The sequence below is a fragment of the Hypoxylon trugodes genome (assembly GCF_022578975.1).
Source record: "Hypoxylon trugodes strain CBS 135444 unplaced genomic scaffold F4822scaffold_3, whole genome shotgun sequence".
Taxonomy (NCBI): Eukaryota; Fungi; Ascomycota; class Sordariomycetes; order Xylariales; family Hypoxylaceae; genus Hypoxylon; species Hypoxylon trugodes.
This window is the reverse complement of record NW_026250018.1, coordinates 2,476,832-2,496,271: the sequence shown is the minus strand read 5'-3', so window position 1 is coordinate 2,496,271 and position 19,440 is coordinate 2,476,832. Positions and strand designations below refer to the sequence as shown.

The window sequence follows — 19,440 nt, the reverse complement described above, 5'->3', positions numbered from 1 at the left end:
TTAACATCATGTGATTGAATACGAAGCGTTCGTGTGTTCGCGTGTGTTGCCAATTGATGAAAATCTCTGCAATAGGAAAATTTAGGAAATTATTAGGAAATTATATAAATTAAATTTCGTCGTCAGCTTTAAGTTACCTAGGTACCTACCTAGATACTTAGATACATATGATGTAGCTAGTCAACTAACTTAACCTCCGGTCTTGCAGTACATACATATTTTAAGCTACCCATATATAGTTAGATATGTAAATACGTACTGAAGTATCTACATATGTATGTAGATAGAAACGTACCTAAGTACATAACATAGTACATATGTATGGGCGGCTATTCGAGGCGCACGGACTAGTCAAGTTTCAGCCGGGCGAATTACATCGTACTGTCTAATAAGCTCAAGATGTACGTATATACAAGTGTATGTTACGTGTATTCTTAATTCTATTTCTAATTCTATTTTTCATTCTATTTTTCATTCTATTGCTATGAGGCAAAGATCATAGGTACATAGATACATACTTAGGTAGATATTCAGTTTCCTATTAAATGACAAATATGATAGAAAGTATACTAATTCTACGAAGCACACGGCAAAAGAAGTATCCGGCCTGGAGGATTTCGAACGAACTTGATGATTATTACTCCTAAATTTTTATTGCCTGTCGAGTACCTAATCGGTGACGATGGCGCACCTATTTTTGTATCACTAATCAATTAATCCCCTTAGCTTGTGCGACGAGGAAGTTATGCCCTTTTGAGAAGGGTGGCTTTTCAATTATTGCCTTTCGTAGTAAAGAGAAAAGGATGCTATTGAATCCCAAGAGATCTTAATGATCCGGGGATCTGGAAAGCCACCTCGATACCGTTGTCCAATCTACTGACGTATGTATGTATGCATTATTCAAACTGAGCAAATATCAACACATCTAAGAAGTATTGGGCTGTGAGCAAATGTTGAGGGGATCGTCACAACAGTGATTCGGAACAGCTGACCCTCTCAACACCCCCCACTTCTGACTCTCTCGCATATACATACACTATACACATACACACGAGTCGCTATAGTTATTGTAATTGCCATGTAACTTACCACAACTATCTAATGTAATTTGTATTCCTTATTGAATCCGAGATACCTAAATATGAATATACCAAGTAAAGTCAAACAGATAATGGGATAAGAAATTGTATAGTTCAGAACCACCAAATATACACACCCATCAATTCCAACAACTGAACACTCACGAAAGGTCCTTGCAGCGACCGGTACGCCACACGGTGAACGGAGAGAAAGGTAGGTCCACCTCCGCAGGACAATGAACAACTTGATGGCGGTCTGGTAGGAAGAAACGAACGTGTAAGTGGACAGTTCAAGGGCACCTTACATACTATTACCCTGTCTATTCCTTGCTAAATCTAAGTATTTCTCCAATTATCTCTACAGAAGGAACTAACAACTTATTACGTTCGGTCCCTCTGAAGACAAGGAATACCTACGGCTCTCCGGCGGCCGTTCTTTAGATGAACAATGGTCTCGATCTTGCGGGTCGCTTCCCTGGGGTTCAGTGTTGACTGGGGATGCTATAATTTCATGTCTGCATGTATATCCTAACGGGACAGGGTGTTCCCGAACCCTAACACCTTTGGTAAGATTGGGAGAAAGCCAATCAATACCTGGACTGGGGATCTACCCATCAACCAGCCCGCCGGGAACTTAGCACAGACAAGGGGGGCCTTACCTTCTGGGCTAGGATATGTTGCAGCCGCTCCCCTTGGATTAAAAAAGCGGGACTTTTTCTGCCTGGGTGCTTCTTGGCCCTACTCATCTGAAGCTACTATGGTTAGTTATTCGATAATCTAGATCATGTTTAGTAGAGCTTAGTTTTCTCCGTCTAGCCAGTAATTCCCCGGTAGTTCATTCAGAAGTGGACAACTTAAGAGGAGAACGGTGTAAATTGCAACCATACCCTCAAATTGTCAGCCTGCTACTAAAATGACACATCACTCTATCACATTCTTCCTTCACCCACAATGACCCTGTAAGAAAACGTGTGATGCTCCCTCCCTAGGTCGTGCTCAAAACTCGAAACGTTGCAAGGGTGACTTGCCAACTTACCAACCAACGATGCCCGATTATGTGGTCGCCTCCACGTTGCTGAGATCTTCAAGCATTGCCTTGCTCATCGTTGCGAGCTGAGATTACTGCATGAACCCGAAAGATTCAGCACCACACGCTTTAGGCTCTAGATCGTGGCTTGCTCTCCTGGATTTGGCATCTCGGGAGTTGTTTGGTCCATTGCGAATTTGTGCGACGCTCTTTCGCGGGACCGGATCTGGGTCTACCAAGGGCTATGAGACTGAAAATTCCTATTGATCTACACCTCATAGCTCGGCGTGGCTTGCATTGAGCCAGCACTACGGAATAAACAGTATCGAGCTTAGATATTAGATCGTAATGCCGCATTTCCCGAACAATGCTAACGCCGAATATTGAATGAGTACCTACCGAGGTAGATGGGGTACGTATATGGATTTTAATAGTGAGCGAGGCTGGTAGAGACGATCATATACGTTATGGGCCGCTTGAAGGAGCAGCTATGAAAATTGATTGAATTCTTGGCGCTCATTATGAGACATTCTCCCACCAAACCTCCCAGCCTGTTAGCTGTGGGAATAAACGTTGGAAAAAAGCATCCCGGTAGTCTAATCTTACTGTGTATGCCAGGTAGCTGCCGGCGATTTTCACGATAGAATTGTTCGGCTTCGATCGTGTTTCCTCTCTCGTCACTACTCCTCTGGGGTAGGTAGGGTAGTACAGCCCTTTCCAACTTCCGGAAAGAACTAGGGAGCCTAGCATACGTCCAGTACTGCTGTCTCGGGTAGTGCTGGTGAGCTTGTGGGAAGTCTAGTTGTAATGGCATTCTTACAATGAGGTGTTGGGCCCTCTGTCTTGCCTCGAGATAAGTTTTTAGATATGGCCATTGCTGGAATCGTACTTACAGAGAGAATCAACAGCCACAGGTTTTTAGAATACCTAAGACACTACATATTTTTCGGCGCCAAGAGGCTTCCGTCCCATACCCTATCACATTATTAGGTATGTACTTAATGCTTAAAACCACGCAGATGCCACCTATAATGACGACAGTTTGGGTGCTGTCCGCATAAGCACGAGGTCCAATAGGTACCTAGTTAGGTAAGTGGACGGTCGCTCGAACATTTGGGGTTACTGGCTACCCTACCTAGGTACCTCGTGCGCAATACGTTTCGATCAGGGCATGGATGGTGTATAATTGAGTAAACCAGGGTATGGCTTATCTTCATTCTAAACATCACAGCCCAACGACATTTCGAGGGGGTAGGTAATAAGAGCCCCGTATGTAGGTGAGGAGGGATATTGCTAAACGGCGAGTCCCTCTTTTTCCCTCTTCAATTGAGATCTATGATTAATCCCTGTTCAACTCGGAGTATGTACATCGATCTCCAGGGGGGTAGATCCTACACAGTACAAGCAACTCGAAAAAAAAAAGTGGCATCCAACTTCTCGAACTTCTTATTGACATATCGTCCCCCCTGTCCCCTTTCAGTTCAGCTCATGGAGATTACCGTATCTATCCCCTTACCGCACCCAATTCTTCTCTTGTTAGTTTTAATTCGGTCCCTGAAGGCCTACGCACCAGGTACGTCATAAATAAATATTATTGTGCACACTGAGTGGACAATTGCTGGTCTGGCCCAGTGTTAAAGCGATGCGACCTCGAACGGCTACTCCCGTCCCAAGCTAATGCCAAACCCATCTAACCGTTTCGACCGTCAGACGGCGGTCTAATAGGGTATTGGCAAACGCACCTAGCATGTCGAAACCGGAGTATCGTGCGTGCGTGGCAACCCCCTCGTCGCCGTAGCCCCATGGTACACAATAGTGGTAAAATAAATCAGCCAGTAAGGAGCCTTGTTTGCCAGGGCCTCGCGTGCAATTCTTAGGCTCGTTTGAACGGATGGCGGGCAAAATGGATAGCTGCATAGTGTTCAGATCAAGAGAACGGCTCTAGTGGATCTAATTCTGTCATTTTCACATTGACAGATGGTGGCACTTTAGAGACCGGGGCTACCCATCGCGCTGGAACCTGGCCATATTGCCTGCTATACTGAAGTAATACGGCAATTTCAGTGTACGAAAAGGTATGAACGAAGTAATTAAGCTAGATCAAGGGGCCTAGGGGGCGTATTTTTGACGGGATTGCCCCGACGGGCAGGAAAATTCCAGCTGCAGGGGGACACCCGGTCTCCGCTCCTTGTCCCTACAGTTTCCCATCTGTCCTCCGGATTTCCATCGCGCTTTTCGATTCTGCCCTCTCTCTTTTCGTCAACTGACTAGCTACCGGTACTGTTCCGCTCACCACAGCACCGTTTAGGGGACCCCCCCCTCTCCTACACCAACCCCCCCTGTCCCTTTCACTAGCCGTAGGTGTCACACTGCTGTGGGAGAACCAAACAAAACTGGCTCTGGCTCTGGCTCTGTGAGCTGGCCCAGTTTCGAGGGTTAGATATGGTTGATTGCATGGTCGACGTGGCATTCCAAGTACCTACCTAATCTTTCCTTCTGTCTTGTAGGTGGTCAAAGTGGATGCGGCAAGCTATCCCCACTAGTAGAGAGCGTGGCCGTCAACACCAGAAGGTCGAGCCTGGTATTCGTCATGCTAGGTTGTATACGTCTGTCCCCTGCGTTAAACGGGCAAGCGTCCTGCGGGCCTTCATGGCGTAATATCTGATTCGACCGGTATTAAATTTCTTTCGCCCATCTAACCGATGGTATTATGCATTAGGATAATGGTTGTCTCGTCGAGTTACTCGCTAGTGCAGAAACTCGGCGATCTGCCACTCAACTTTGTGGCTATCTGGCAAACAGGGCTTCCCCTTCTCAACCCTCCTCCGCTTCATTAGTATGTATGTACCTACCTACTAGGCTGGTTCAATCCCATGTTTCTAAGCCCAGGAAAGAGGGTCTACCAGGGTGGGGGTGTTTTGATATGAGGTAGAAGATGATGTACTTGACCAGCCCGCCTCTGACACTTAACCACTTACATCGTATTCAGCTTTCACTGTTAAGAGACTAATCTTCTCCGCCTCTCCTCTTGGCATCCCAAGATCTCCGAGTGGGCGTGCCCAACCCGTTGGCTCACCAGATCGGACCCTAGCGCACATCACTTAAACCCGCCCTTCAAGGTATATACTTCACTAACACCCCGATCTTGATCCTTTCCTTCTGATCGGATGTGAATTCAAAAATCACGGGTCACTTCGTCAGACTGCAGCAGCCGTTTTGCCTATTTAGCAAACGGCCGATTCGTGCTTTCATTCTTTTATAGGGTCGGCTCTCTGTTTTATAGCTTTATAGCTGTACATGTTTCACCTTGCACTCTCGACTTTGGAACTAAATACACTCCCTATTGCTCCTCTTGAAGCTATACCTGAGTCCTCTTGACAACTGAGACTCGGAAAATTACCTAAGTTCAATAATCTTGTTAACTGATTCGACTGGTTTTGCAATAAGCAAGACCGGTCACCTCAAGCATCATCAAGCTGGCTCTAACCACTCAACCATCAGACCCCCAGAGCTGGGCACGATGGCTTCCCCAGCAATCCAACCCAGAATATCACCACATGGTCGATACGCCTGGCCTTATGCAGTACAACTCCAATCCCACGACTACCATATCTATCCAACGGTCTGCCATGCCAACCCAATTCATGGTAGATAACGCATACACCATGGCTCCCATAACTAGCCCACAAACACAACAGTACCACCACAGCAATCCTTACATGTTTGGGCCATACTCACCTTCATCTCCTTCCGCAACATCATCTTTCAAGAGTTACCACGAAGAATGCCCACCTCAACCACGTGCGATGACAATTGATACCGAAGTAGTACCTGTTGCGTATCAAAGGGAAGCCTGTCAGGCGTATCCTGGAGAGCAAGGCAGAAGGCCCCAAATCAAGTACGAGCCAGAGGTCGTCACTCGACGATCCTCCACCGCGCCTGTTCCCACTGCGTCGAAGACAATCACCCGGAACGTCGCGGAAAACGCAGCTAATGAAATAGTATTCCACACTGAAGTCGACACCCTTATGAAGGCCATCCAATCGAGGGACGACAACGAACTGGAACCTTCGGACTTTGGAGAGTCTGCTTACCCTTCTCCGCAGCCAGACGAGGAAAAGTTCAATCTCCGCAGGAAGTCATGTAGCCCCGAAGAAGCAAGCCCATCTTCTAGTAGCCAGCTTGGTAGAGAGCGACAGAAGCGCTATATCTGCGATATTAAGGGTTGCGGAAAGCGATGTTCCCAGAAGACCCAATTGGAAACTCACAAGCGAGCCCACACGGGAGAGAAACCCTTTGTAGGATGCCTTACCCCAATCCTTTATAAGCATTGTCGCTAATCATTCACACAGAAGTGCGCAGAGCCCGGATGTGGTTTAGGATTTACTCAACGAGGCAACTTGAAGGTAAGGAAAGAACCCAAGCTGTATTCAAAGCACTATGCTTACGAGGAAACTAGACCCATACGCGCAGACACACTGGAGAGAAACCCTACCAGTGTGATATTTGCGGAAAGGCATTTGCCCAGCTTGGCAATGTAAAACCTCACAAATTGACACACTTCCCGACGAAGCCCTTCCACTGTATTCTCGATGGCTGTACGAAGACGTTTAGCCAAAGGGGCAACCTTAAGGTTTGTAAACACAAGATCCTCCCGTCATCTAAAGGGTGACATAGAAAGGTTGCTAATCATTGCATATAGAACCATCACAACACATTCCACAAGGATACAATTAAGGAGTTGACAACGAAGTTCAAGAATTTAGGTGTCGGCGAGGAACTCTGCGCCGAAGAGCAGAGATTGTTCAAGCACTTCGCAGAACTTTACAAGAATAGCAACAAGGGCATTAAAGGTCGAGGCCTCAACCGCAAAGTCGCTCCCAAAGGCCACGGTCCGGTCGGAATCAACAATACACGTCAATACCCCGTCGCTCCTCCGTTACCGCTTGTCCAACACCAGGCATACCAGACGCATATTCCTCAGCAACATGGACTACCAATTCCCGAGAACTTCGCCGACTACGCCATGTCGCGGACGGGTCCCAGGGGTACTATCGCGATGACCCGCGACCAGCATACCCCATACGGATCATATGAGATGGACCAGTCGAGTATTGCCTCAAGCGAAACTGCTACCGCGTCCAATAGCCCGAGCTCCGTCTACGAGGACGAGTATGGCCGCGCATTTCCTCAGCACCGGATGTTTTAAGATTCCGCCATTCTCTGCTACATAGATTCTTAGATCTTCGAAAGCACTTACGACCGTAACGACCAGTACAAATAACACCAAGGCATGACGAACTTGTGGAGATTCCAATGGGAGGAGCGCAACACTCAGATCAATACATTCGTGTGCGCATCAAAAGCAAATTTTTGGGCGGTCTTCTTCTTCGAGTTCAAGATACCACACATTGTTAATAACGTAAGAAGGGAGGTGATCTGATTCTCTCGCTCGACTTTCCTTTCCTTATACTAAAATCAGGAGGGTCGGCAGTACATGAACAAAAAAAAGCAAAACATATCAACAGAATCCTACGTAATGACGGTACTAGTAATTGGCCGAGGAGCAGATTCCTACGCCAAAGCCATTGGAGGATATCGTTCACCAACTTCACACTTGGGAAGTTTGGTTTCTGTCCTTATCGCATGATTCCCTCTATCGCAGATCCAGCAGATGTTACATTTCCTCTTAAATTTCGCTGTTTCTTTTTTTCCTTTTGGCCCCTCCACCAGTTGTAATTTTTCTCCCCGAGAGGGTTACTATCTTGTTTATCAGGTTTCATCGGCGCGTTACACTCGATCTTGGTTCGGCTATCTATATCTACATCTAAATCTCATCTACAATCTCGCACCCAGACACTAGGGAATAGAGAAGTGACTAAGGTAAGGGGGGTTGGTTGGTGGGTTGGAACATGGGAATATATACATAATCTGGTGGACAACACGCATCGGTAGTGGGCGGCCCCTTACACTTGCTTTACCAATCAGGCAGAGAACATCTGCGGCGCATCGAGAAACAAAAAACCCAAGGACCTGGGTTGGGAAATATCACCTTTTTGCATACTACCATCGGGGGAGATACCAGATTCTTGCATCAAAGGTTACTAGACCTTCAGGGGGTGCAAACGGGGCGGAGTTAAGTCACTTATCGGGTCTAATTTCTTTCACCAGGTCTTCTTTCTGTTTTTGTTTGAACAGATTTGTAACTATTTCGGCTATTACGGAAGATAGGAGGTTTCGGGTAGTATCATAGCCTCGAAAGATATTATTATTTTCCTTTGGCATGATTGATTGGTTTCACTGTGTTATGTTCGAGGTGTATATTCCTTGTCTTTTTTCGTTTGATATGAACGGAGCGGTGTCGTGTTAGTACTGACTGCGGCAGCTACCCGCATTTCCTCAAACAGAAGTTTATGCTTTAGGCTTGGGTAGTCTCCATTGATATTAAAAGGTATACATGCATCCTGTAATCCTGATTGCTAGCTCTGCAAGCCCTGGGCGTGCGATGTGTACAGGTAGACAGGGGGGATGCCTCAATTTTTTCGCCACGAGGCTAGCCAACATGTACCGTACGTACACTTGTTCACGATGGCCTCTTAGTCAGGGCGACATGTAAATTAGTTATGGCGATTAATGTCGATCCATGACGCGAAGCCCTGAGGGAACAGACAAATGCCTCATAACCTCAGTGTAGGAATGGTTCCTAGTGGTTACAGCTATGCTGCTCCTGGGGGTGACCAAGCTGCCACACGTTCCGTTATCAATGGATTCCTCGCTATCCAAGCGGCTGATTTGATAAGTTAGGATCTCAAATTCTATCGAGTAATCCCACGCTTGTTTTTCGCGAAAAGGTCCCTATCACTCTGGGTCCCTTGCCCGTTCGTGCTGCAGAGAGCTCCTTTGGGACGGCCCTCTACAGACTAACGAATAAGAAGAGCCAAAATAAACATTGAAATTTTGCCGGTTACCAGGTTCGAGACCTGTAAACTTCTACGATCTTCACCGCCAACCTTGTTCTTTTCAGTCTAAACTCACTGTGCTCATTTCTCGTTTCTGTTGCTATCGCGAAGGATCATACATCACGAAGTTCCGCGTCGTTTTGTTAAGATATTGACTAGGGTACGGATTATATGTCCCGAAACAGCGGATGATCAACATAAGCAGCTTCGGACGAACGCTCGGGCTTGTAGAAAATGACAGATCTGGATTATTACGACGACAGGCCACGGCTCCGGGTCAATTTCTGTTTACTGGAAGACACCGATCGTGGGAGGCATTGCAGCAGCTTGACAGGTCAACCGAGTTACCCGCATATTCGTCTGCCATTTCACAACAACGGGATATGACCCGGTTGGAAGTGATTGGCGGTGATTCACATGCATAAAGGCGGGGTAGGGAAATGATGTACGTAGTAGTCGTTGACAAAAACTAAGGTAGGTAAGTCAGTCGTAGATGTCAAATCACTTGGCCTGTTCGAGTTGGAATCCACCATGTTGCTATAGACATCTCGCTCTGTCTCTGAGGGTGATGCAGCTATGACGAATGCAACTAGGCCTTTCAGCTTCTGAATAGCGGTGTAATGCGGGCGTCTAGCACAGAGAAGCGGTATTACCCGCCGTGTAGCGTAGAAACGAATAGGATGTTGTCCCCTGCCTGGATTTCATAAGCCTCTTCGCCTTCTAGTTCCCAATCTGCATCGTTGATCAGGACAAGGATGCCAGGTCGCCTGGGTTGTTGTGTTAGCCTGCTTACCTATGGGTTATCATGCATCTTTATGGGTATAAAATGCATAGTGTAACAACGGCAGCCGGAATAAAACGGTATAGATTCTATGAGAAGTCGACATGGTCGGGGAGAATAGGGCATGAGAGAGGGCGGTAATAACGTACAGATGATCTTCCAGGACGAATAATTCCTTCCGTGTATCTTTCATAGTATGTTCGCATAGATGGTCGATCAGGCCAGCAATAGTTACCGGCTTACCTTCCTTGGTTGCGGCTGGTATGAATAATGAATGGCGACGCTGGTCTGAAAATAGCATTTCAAGGCCGCCTCTAGACCACGGTTAGGAGGAATGCACGATGTGTTGGATCTTTATAACGTCGGTCCAAGGTAGTCCAAGTAGCCTTAAGACCCAACAAGCTTAATAATGAAGTGTTGGGGAATGTGAAATACTTACGTGAACTCAACCACAATGGGTATCTTTGGGACATCAGTTTCGACTTGGACCGGAGTCGTTTCTGCTATGGTAGACATGGTACTAAAATTCTTTGCAGAGAAGATAAGGAATATTGATGAGAACAGGGGAGTTTCCCTTCTAGGCGAAAGAGATAAAATATCCTGATGTGTAACCCAAATTGTTGATGTGTATGAGAAGGTTTGCAGGTCTGAGATGTATGAGTGATGTTATGGGTTATAGTTGGGTTTGTTGTATAGGGTACGTATCATATAACTAAATGTAAGTACCTAGGTAGGTAAATAATGATGTATAACCCAAAGGGGTAGTTTTATATAGCGCGACTGAGAAATTTCGGTTATTTGCGGTCCGAACTCCGAAGCTTCAATGAGGTCACTGCTAGATAATGATAGTGATAATGAAATTTAATCGAATTCGAATTTGATAGCTTCATAATATTAGGTAATCATTCCATCTTACCTTCTTCACCTTACAAGATATATATAACAAAATATAATGGTATTTAGTATATCTAAAGCCTCAGAATGTAACTATTTCTATAATCATTCATCTCTATGACACATAATCATGCAGGCCTTTCTCCCGCATCCGTCGAGACCATCGCCGGTCTGTCCGCTGGATCCATAGCAACCCTCGTCGTCCACCCCCTCGACATTGTCAAGACTCGGATGCAGAGTGAGATATTTCCCCGTCGCATTACTACCTCATATAGACACATACTAATAGTCCTTCAGTTCACCAACATGGCGCGGCAACATCTCAACAACCTCTAACCACCATGTCATTAATCCGCACTTTGACCCAGACACCCCACCCCATCGCCTCTCTCTACCGGGGTCTAACGCCGAATCTCCTTGGCAATGCCTCGAGCTGGGCGTCCTTCTTCTTCTTCAAAGCGCGCGCCGAGCGGGCTCTCCTCGCTCTAAAAAGCTCACCTTCCACCACGACATCACTCACGCCGCAAGACTACTTCCTCGCCTCCGGCGCAGCCGGGATCTGCACGCAGGTTCTCACCAACCCAATCTGGGTCATGAAAACGCGTATGCTCTCCTCCGACCGGGGCGCCGTTGGTGCATATCCGAGTATGTTATCCGGCGCTGCGCACCTGCTGCGTAACGAAGGGTGGCGGGGATTCTACCGGGGTCTCGGCATTAGTCTTCTCGGAGTCGCGCATGGAGCGGTGCAATTCGCCGTGTATGACCCAGTGAAGCGGTTGTATTTCGCGAGACGGTCGCCCGGCCACCGAGAGCAAAAGATGAGCACCGAGGCTACGCTTGTTATTTCTAGTGTTGCCAAGCTCGTCGCTGGAGCTGTCACGTATCCATACCAGGTGATCCGCAGCCGCTTGCAGAACTATGACGCCGATGCGCGGTTCGGCCGGGGGATCCAGGGGGTCGCAAGGAGGACGTGGAGAGAAGAAGGGTGGCTCGGTTTCTACCGTGGCATCATACCAGGAGTGGTGAGGGTTCTACCCGCGACCTGGGTCACGTTCCTGGTATACGAAAATATGAAATTTTATCTACCTCAGTGGACGAGTTAGAACACTAGCAATTCCCACCCGCAGCCTGTAGCTGTGGCCTACATGCCTCTATTACTATAATGCCGCCTTGCTGTATATATATTCCGAATTGCACTCAGGATGAATCTTCGTTCCCAGCTAATGGAACATGTACATATATCTGTATTTGATATAGCTGCTATTGGGTTAAGTAGATCAATGCCTGGATTAACTAGTCTATTTGATACAATGCCCAGTATGATAGCAAGAACCCTTTTATACCGCAGTATTAAGTCCGTAGACCCTTTTTTTGCCAACGCCAATGTGACGACACCTCAACCCGCATATCTTACAATTTGTGTTTAGGAGGTGGCCCCGTTTTCAAGCAGGAATGTCTCCTCAATGGCGGATCTTCGTCTGAAGACTCGGAGCCACCTCTCGCCCCAACGTTTTACTAGATCTTCCCCACCATCGGATACTACAGGGTCCATGATCTGGTCCTTGGTGCCCTGTGCCCAGCTGACTAAGGCATCTTCCATGCTTTTGAAGAGCTCACGCATACCGGCGACTTCGTCCTCGGTACCTTCACTCGCCCCGCTACTAACGACTTGTCTTAGACGAGTAGTCACCTTGACTACAGTGTTAAAGACAAGCTCGAAAACCCAAGCTTTACTAAGAGCCTGGCCGTACGGACCAGCGCGATCGCCGACTAGCGCCCAATCAATGACAGCTCCAGGGGTAATGATCGAGTAGTTGAGAAGTTTCTCGACAATAGTAATAGCGACTCCTGGATGTGCCGACCAGTATGTTACGACCGCAGTGATGATTTGCGCCCTGGCAGCCTCGGAAGCCGCACCAGCATCAAGAAGCCTATCCTTAGTACGCTCAATGCAAGCAAGCACGTGCGAGAGAGACTTGGAGCCAACCCAACATACTGCGGTCATAAAGACATCGGTACTGGAAACGAGAGGATCGATGGATTGATCGAGGGCGGCAGAGTGAATTCGGTCAATGATGGGCTGGATCTCCTCGTCTGGAGCCTTGCGCTTGAGAAGAGAAGCAATCTCTCTGCCTTCTGCAGCAAAAGGTATACCTGAATTAATTATTAGCCGCTTCCATGTGCCGTTCGATAAATTTTCGCTTACGATCGTCTTTGTATTTAAACTCTGGGGTGTCCTCCTCTTTCTCAGGCCCGATGAGCGCTTGATAAGGCTCGGGGAGCGTTCCCTTTATGCGCTGAGCAAAACTAAGACGGATCTCTTTATCCAGAGCACCTAAGATAAATGCTTTACGCGGGTGCATATTTGGAAGATTGACATCGTCCACCCACTCAATCCACTTCCACATGAAGCCGAAATTGCTGAGATGGTGGGTGAACCAGTCCAAGAATCGGTAACATAACTCTACATCTAGACGGTGAGTATTTTGGTATGAATATCGGATAGCTCGACCTAAGCTAGGTGCTACTGCTGCGGGAGCGATCTTGCAGGCCTCCGTGAGGACGGAGTGATAGTAAACAAACTTGTGCTCTGGAGTCGGAAGTGCAAAAAGCTGTGAAAAGACAGCGTCAACGGCGACGTCCTCTGGTTTCCATGTTGAGCGGTCCCCCTCTACGTCTCGGAGTCGATCAAATGGTGTTGCACGCTTGACGAATGTACCGGGAGCGAAATAACAATCCACATCTATGAGGAACCGAGCTGTGATGCCGCGATTAAAGTCTAAGATGTTAATGGTATCGAGTAGCCCGTCTCGAATCAGGGATGACGCAATACTGCTTACGGGTGGGACGGATTCGATCTCCTGATTAACGTAGACCGAGAAATAGACCTCAGGAAATAGTGGCCGAGGTCCAGTTACAACCTTCTCTGGAATGGATATATTCGGCAAGGCGTGCTTTTGTGCGCTGTCTAGCTTTTCTTGTTGTTCGATCTCCTCGGGGGGCATTTGCCATGGTCTTGGCAAGCAAGAGAGCTCCCAGCCGTTTAGTGCTTCGATTTGAAGCTGCTTTTGCAGGAGTCCAATTACGCTCATGTTCGCGGTTGGACTCTCTGATCCTTCCTCGGCGTGGTACGGGTCGATGAGGACTTGCAACGCGTGTGGTTCGGAAGCGATGACGTCTGTCTTATCCATAAGCTCGGCTGCCTTCTGCTGCCATTGAACAGGCGCAGCGACCATGATATATGGTATTGTCAGTAGGATTATTTTGACAAGCTCCGTTCCAATTGTCTGCGATTGCAAGTTAGCATAAATTGGATATGAAAAGTAGAAGCAATATTTTTGTGCTTACGTCGTCGGAGCTAGCAGTCTGGAGGTCCACAGCTCGGCTAAAGAGTTCTTCAAGCAATGGAAACAAGCCTTCACCGTCAAGGGCGCTTTGTAGGCATGCCAGAAATTTGAGATATAGCTTCACATCTCGCCATTCACCCACTTTGACCTTCTCTTCTGTCGCACTTGCGACCCTAGCAAGCAAGTCGGCAAGGATGTCGGGTTTGAGGGAGTTGACAACGAGTATTACAGCTGCTACGAAGGGAGTCTTTAGTGGCTGCTCAACCACCATCTGTGGTACTAGCTCCAGAAAGCTTGTGCGAAGCTCCTGGTCTTCGTAATTGTCGGCGACAACATGGGCGATAGATTGCACCTCTTCGTGCCAACGCCGTAGAGGAGACTCGGCTAGACCAAGGAGTTGCTTTCGTATGCGAACGGGGAGCGGCGCATCGTAACGTCGGCGTTGTGGTCGACGGTCGTATTCATCGTCATCTAGGAATGGTATCAGCAACAAATCCTTGAGAAGATGGATTGAGAGATAGATGCGAGGCTAGGTGCGTTCATACCTCTATAACGCCTTTTGCGATTATTATAACCGCCACCGGGTCGTCCGCGATCATGATCCGCCATCCTTTTTATCGACAGAAGGGCTAGTCTTCTTGCTAGAGAGAAGGATTCGTAAGAATTGGTTGTCGATAAAATGATGTTGGTTGAAGCTGTCGCCTATAAACTAACTTTAGGTAGGAGTTTAAAGGTGCGACAAGACGTGACCATACACGCAACGCGCAAAAAGGGAAGCACGGTCCTTACCTATCTTATTAACCATTTAGGTAAGGTGAAGGAAGGTACCTACCTAGGTACATTATGTACATAGGCAGGTACCCACATTTAATATCTACGTTCATGTTCAATGTTGTAGGTCAATGTATCTAAGTACTTATGTGTACCGTACGTATAACTACATTGAATCCAAGATCTCCAGGGTTTATATCAACCTTTATAGAAGTTACACGACTCTCAAAGCAAAACCTGAACATACACAATGCCCAACAAATCGTGCGTAATGTTGCCTGGTGTTTTACTACGTTATAACTTTTGAAAGATTTAGCTAGGAAGAGCTAGGTGCAGTAGGTACGCCGATTGACCTATTACAGCAAAGCTCTTGAAATATATTCCACCCCCAATGACGTTATCCCCATGTTGGGATTCTGAAATCTCAGCTGGTTTATCTTCGACAAGAGTGTAATGCGGAACCGCGTATAAGAATAGTTTACAGGACAAGGTCAAAGCCGAAGCATTTGCTACGATAAAATAATTTTAGAATTCATGGCATCACAATCATCAGCACATTATTACACATCAACGATCCTAGGAAGAGGTGACATCCCATCTTTCTCATAGGCCGAGTGATTTCGTCTTCGTCACTGTACGCTGTAATTGAGACAGCCTTCTTTCCCTTGATGTATGAGCAGAAAACCCGGTCCTCCTTTTTTTTTTAAGTTAACCGTCTTCCCACTTCTTGACGCACGTACGGGCCCGTCTTTCGAGGGAAGAAATGAGAAGAAAAAAAGAAATTTTTTTAGAAGTCATGCCGAGTTTCCATAAACTTGTCCAGTTTCCCAGTATCACTTGCTGTTTGGACCGGGAAGCTTGCCAGTCTCAACATCATATCCCATCTCACCCGTGCTACCACTCCCCACGCACCCACTATTCATAGAATAACATATACGCCGTTGTTATCCCCCTTTAACATGTGTAGGGAATATCTTGGAAGACCACGCAAGGGGATCCAGCCTCCTTGTGGTCACCCCCCACCACAAGGACAGAAGCGACTTATCGAACAAGATAAATAAAAGCAAATGCCATCTTGGCCATGCATAGGAGAAAGTCTAAGAACGCCCGGTGCGTGCCACTTCCAGTCAATACTCCTGGATGTTGAGACGATTGTCCGCCGCTTGCTGCCGCAGCAATAGGGAATACCACAGTTAAAACAAGTGGCCTTCCCGAAAGCCTTTCCGGCACCCCGGAAAATTCCACAGCACGCCATATTTCTGGAGAACCCAGCCTTTCGAACTTTACATTGGATTGTCCCTGGATTTCATCATGCTTTACCACTTAAAAGCATGCCGGGGTTGTGAGAAGTCGCCGTTTCCGGTTCGATAGTTCTTTTGAACATCGATCCGATTAAATTCGAGCCATTTATAGGCTCAGCCAGTGAGTGAATGCTGTAGCGAAATCCCGGGCGATGATGCATAAATATGTGAAACGAGAGCATAAGTAGAGACCGAAATTCAGTCTAACTTAGCCATCATTTCTTGTTTTGTCAAAGGCGTGAAGTTATCTATATCAAGACCGCGAGATGCCAAGACGGGCTTGATATGAGGAGGAACAAGCTTAGGGTTCATTTGTGGTGCAATAGATAATTCTGAATCGTTAGTGATTATACAACAGTGGAATGCGAAATAGGGTCGACTTACCATGCCTCGAGAAGTCGAACAGGTTAGGCAAATCCCGTAATTGACCGCTTGCATGCCGTGAATCCGGAAGCTTAGTGCTAGGGTCCCGTAGCTCATCGAAGAAAGGGTGCACCATCGCGTCGATAGCCCCGAGGCGTTCCGTTGGGGTGTATTCCAGCAACCTCGCTATCAAATCCAGAGCGTTTGCATCTGCCCTCCGGAACACCTTACTGAACGGGTGAGGCTTGATTTGCGGGAATTTATGCTCCATGTAGTTCGGATTCATAGTACGAATCTGCTCGCGGGTTGGAGTTCCTAGCACCTTAATAATCTCTACCAACTGGTCGATACCGGATTCTCCGGGGAAAAGAGGTTGGCCCAGCATTAATTCAGCCATAACACAACCCGTCGACCAGACATCTATACTTTGCATCAGACACCATTCTTCAATTTCCAAGACAACATCAACTTACCAATTTTTGTGGTATAATTAGTAGCACCAAAGATGAGCTCGGGAGCTCGGTAGTATCTGGAGCAAATATACGAGACATTGGGCTCGTTTTCGACCAAGATCTTTGCGCTTCCAAAGTCACACAACTTCAGCACACCTGTGTTAGGGTCGAGGAGAAGGTTCTGCGGCTTGATATCGCGATGGCAGATACCTTGGGAGTGGATGTAGGCGAGGGCACGAAAAAGTTGATAGATGTAAAGTTTAACTTCAAGAGTCGGCATAGTCGACTTCATTTTGTTGAAGAAACGCGAGGCTCGGTAGACGGTCTCGGGTACAAATTCTTGTACCAGGTTGAGGTAAACCTCATCCTTCTAATAATACATTTTGGTTAGTTGCTATGCGGGGTCCAGGTTGATTTTTACACTCACTCGTTCCCCGTTGGAGTAATAAAAGGCCTTCAACTGCACGATGTTGGGATGTCGAACGATGCGCATAATTTGGAGTTCACGATTCTGCAACCGATCATTAGCAAACAGGCACAGTGTCTATCCGAATTTTTAGTAATGGGGCATACCTTGAACCTCTTGTCCTGAAGCACACGCTTGATTGCCGCATCTTCACCCGACGGCGAAAGCTTCGTCTGGAAGACGACACCAAAGGAACCATTACCGACGATTTTGCATTGCGTATATTGTAGATCTCTCGTTTCACCCGTTACTCCATCCTGTACCTTTTCACGAATAACCTCTGCCTTCTACGTCAGTACGACTCAACATTTGCATCAAAGCAGATGGATAAAAACTGGACGCCGTAACTTACCTCCCATGCGGAGGGTGTTGAAGGCCGCTGTTGGGCGGTTCTGCGCCATGTTGGAAGGCGGGTCGGTCTCAGTCGCAAAATAGTACAATCCAGAACGTCTCTTAAGCGTCAGCAAGAAGAGACGGGAGGTGGTTCAGGCGCGGTTCGGGACGCCGTGTTGGGCAACAGATCAATAAGCAATTGGGTCGGGTTGCGTCTCGATCGCAATTGACAGGTGACGAGATAGTGGGTCAATCTCTCTCGACCGGGTGGAGGAGGAGGCGACGCCGAATTGAAGTGCCGGTCGGTGCAGTACAAGTGTGATCAAGGTCGAACAGGTATATGTTGGACTGGTCGAGTAATGGGGAAGACGTTCGACTGTTCGCTTAGAGAATGAAAGAAAAAAATTCCCTAAGATGATGCTACTATCTAGGATCTATGTAAATTCTCAAGAACAGAAAGGGTCTAGTATCGCGAGAGGGCGGAGGTTATGTAGGTAGGGATTCTGGCGGGGTTGCAGGTGGTCGAATGACGGAACGTGACTTGAAAGAAACTTTTAGGTGTCCACTGCAGCGAAAGTACAGTTAGGTAGTCCCGTCGAGCTACCCCAGGTACATACCTCTAAGTGGGAAGTAGGGTCTATACTGGACAAGTTTGCGAAGGGGAAAGGAAAAAAGGCCAAGGCAGGTGCTTTTAAGACGTTTGTATGTTTGCACGTATTCGTAGGTGTGAATGTACGTAGGGTTGTAGATAACCAGGCAGATAGGAAGAATGTATATTCCGTTAAGGCAGTAAGGCAGTGGGTTGGTAAGGTACTGATTGATCCAAGGTAATGAACGTGGCGGGAAAGGACTCTCTGCCAAAGAGGGAAAGGGAAAAAAAAATGAAGCAGGCAGGTAGGTAGGTTGGTAGGTAGGCTGGTAGGTATTGTGTATACCGGCGACAAGTGGACTCACCTTGTGGGATGACGACCTAAGAGAGGACTCGGATTTGACGATTGCTGTGGCGCCGCAATTATTAGTTGGCCGTAAGAAAGAAGTGTTGCATAAGTAACCAGACAGCGTCAAATTGACGGCGACCAGTTATTGCGAAAGACAATACAAGAGATAACTTACACATATGCACTTGGGTAAGTGGCAATGAACAGAAACGTGGGAGGGACGTTGGGAAAGGGAAAGAAAATACGTAGAGAGAGGTATGTAAGGTGGTAGGTAAGGTAGATAGGTAGAAGGTGGGAGATGGTTGTGTTTGAACGACCCAGCTAAAAGCGAGAGGAGGGGTTGAAAACTGGAGGGAAAGTCGAAGAGGGTAGGTACCTGGGTACTTAGGTACTTTTCGAATTTGAACTTTTTGGACATCTACTTCGCACCTCGCACCTAACTCAGGTACGTATTATGTAGCATTGAGAGGAGGGACGCACGTCGACGGCCGCAGTCGGTTATGGGCTAGTGGTAAGAAAATACCTAGGTACATGCATACTTTTATCTACCTATGTATATACATACGTCTGGTTATGCGCCTATAGGTACATAGTCTCTTGTACATAACGCATAACCTCTATATGTGGATGTGGATGTGGATGTACATATGTACCAGACCTACCTACTCCCCACTAGCCTAGTTCAATTCCCATTTGATGCTAAGAATTTGAGGGTAAGAAGTGCAAGTG

General features: G+C 47.1%; 5 protein-coding genes across 5 annotated transcripts; 2 read left to right on the top strand and 3 right to left on the bottom strand.

Annotated features, from left to right (window-relative positions):
• Positions 1 to 5,071: 5,071 nt before the first annotated feature.
• Positions 5,072 to 7,548, top strand: F4822DRAFT_179288 (uncharacterized protein). The gene is made up of 5 exons (XM_051453386.1): positions 5,072 to 5,510; positions 5,608 to 6,404; positions 6,459 to 6,512; positions 6,566 to 6,739; positions 6,809 to 7,548. The coding sequence occupies exons 2-5, from the start codon at positions 5,664 to 5,666 to the stop codon at positions 7,313 to 7,315; spliced, it is 1,476 nt and encodes a 491-aa protein (XP_051317013.1). The 5' UTR covers positions 5,072 to 5,510; positions 5,608 to 5,663; the 3' UTR covers positions 7,316 to 7,548.
• Positions 7,549 to 9,602: 2,054 nt separating this feature from the next.
• Positions 9,603 to 10,560, bottom strand: F4822DRAFT_179278 (ubiquitin related modifier 1). The gene is made up of 3 exons (XM_051453385.1): positions 10,286 to 10,560; positions 9,996 to 10,160; positions 9,603 to 9,832 (listed from the first exon to the last, which is right to left on the bottom strand). Exons 1-3 carry the CDS (start codon positions 10,360 to 10,362, stop codon positions 9,715 to 9,717), a joined length of 360 nt encoding a protein of 119 aa, XP_051317012.1. The 5' UTR covers positions 10,363 to 10,560; the 3' UTR covers positions 9,603 to 9,714.
• Positions 10,561 to 10,729: 169 nt separating this feature from the next.
• Positions 10,730 to 12,023, top strand: F4822DRAFT_179232 (mitochondrial carrier). The gene is made up of 2 exons (XM_051453384.1): positions 10,730 to 10,978; positions 11,038 to 12,023. Exons 1-2 carry the CDS (start codon positions 10,858 to 10,860, stop codon positions 11,841 to 11,843), a joined length of 927 nt encoding a protein of 308 aa, XP_051317011.1. The 5' UTR covers positions 10,730 to 10,857; the 3' UTR covers positions 11,844 to 12,023.
• Positions 12,024 to 12,163: 140 nt separating this feature from the next.
• On the bottom strand, positions 12,164 to 14,696 carry F4822DRAFT_427086 (MIF4G like-domain-containing protein; the record flags this gene model as incomplete). The annotated part of the gene is made up of 4 exons (XM_051460674.1): positions 12,164 to 12,894; positions 12,947 to 14,027; positions 14,089 to 14,558; positions 14,633 to 14,696. The coding sequence occupies 4 exons, from the start codon at positions 14,694 to 14,696 to the stop codon at positions 12,164 to 12,166; spliced, it is 2,346 nt and encodes a 781-aa protein (XP_051317010.1).
• A 1,378-nt stretch (positions 14,697 to 16,074) lies between these two features.
• Positions 16,075 to 18,178, bottom strand: F4822DRAFT_396095 (kinase-like domain-containing protein). The gene is made up of 6 exons (XM_051457484.1): positions 17,793 to 18,178; positions 17,548 to 17,720; positions 17,402 to 17,485; positions 16,996 to 17,344; positions 16,544 to 16,942; positions 16,075 to 16,491 (listed from the first exon to the last, which is right to left on the bottom strand). Exons 1-6 carry the CDS (start codon positions 17,839 to 17,841, stop codon positions 16,358 to 16,360), a joined length of 1,188 nt encoding a protein of 395 aa, XP_051317009.1. The 5' UTR covers positions 17,842 to 18,178; the 3' UTR covers positions 16,075 to 16,357.
• Between the last annotated feature and the right edge of the window lie 1,262 nt (positions 18,179 to 19,440).

Bases quoted from the DNA above. Each gene is read 5' to 3' on its own strand.
- F4822DRAFT_179288 (XM_051453386.1), top strand. From the start codon at position 5,664: ATGGTCGATACGCCTGGCCTTATGCAGTACAACTCCAATCCCACGACT. The intron at 6,405-6,458 runs GTAGGATGCCTT...TCATTCACACAG, and splicing joins ACACGGGAGAGAAACCCTTT to AAGTGCGCAGAGCCCGGATG. The intron at 6,513-6,565 runs GTAAGGAAAGAA...CGAGGAAACTAG, and splicing joins CTCAACGAGGCAACTTGAAG to ACCCATACGCGCAGACACAC.
- F4822DRAFT_179278 (XM_051453385.1), bottom strand. From the start codon at position 10,362: ATGTCTACCATAGCAGAAACGACTCCGGTCCAAGTCGAAACTGATGTC. The intron at 10,161-10,285 runs GTAAGTATTTCA...ACCGTGGTCTAG, and splicing joins CCCATTGTGGTTGAGTTCAC to AGGCGGCCTTGAAATGCTAT. The intron at 9,833-9,995 runs GTACGTTATTAC...ACAACAACCCAG, and splicing joins TTCGTCCTGGAAGATCATCT to GCGACCTGGCATCCTTGTCC.
- F4822DRAFT_179232 (XM_051453384.1), top strand. From the start codon at position 10,858: ATGACACATAATCATGCAGGCCTTTCTCCCGCATCCGTCGAGACCATC. The intron at 10,979-11,037 runs GTGAGATATTTC...ATAGTCCTTCAG, and splicing joins TGTCAAGACTCGGATGCAGA to TTCACCAACATGGCGCGGCA.
- F4822DRAFT_396095 (XM_051457484.1), bottom strand. From the start codon at position 17,841: ATGGCGCAGAACCGCCCAACAGCGGCCTTCAACACCCTCCGCATGGGA. The intron at 17,345-17,401 runs GTGAGTGTAAAA...ATGTATTATTAG, and splicing joins ATTACTCCAACGGGGAACGA to AAGGATGAGGTTTACCTCAA. The intron at 16,492-16,543 runs GTAAGTCGACCC...CTAACGATTCAG, and splicing joins GTTCGACTTCTCGAGGCATG to AATTATCTATTGCACCACAA.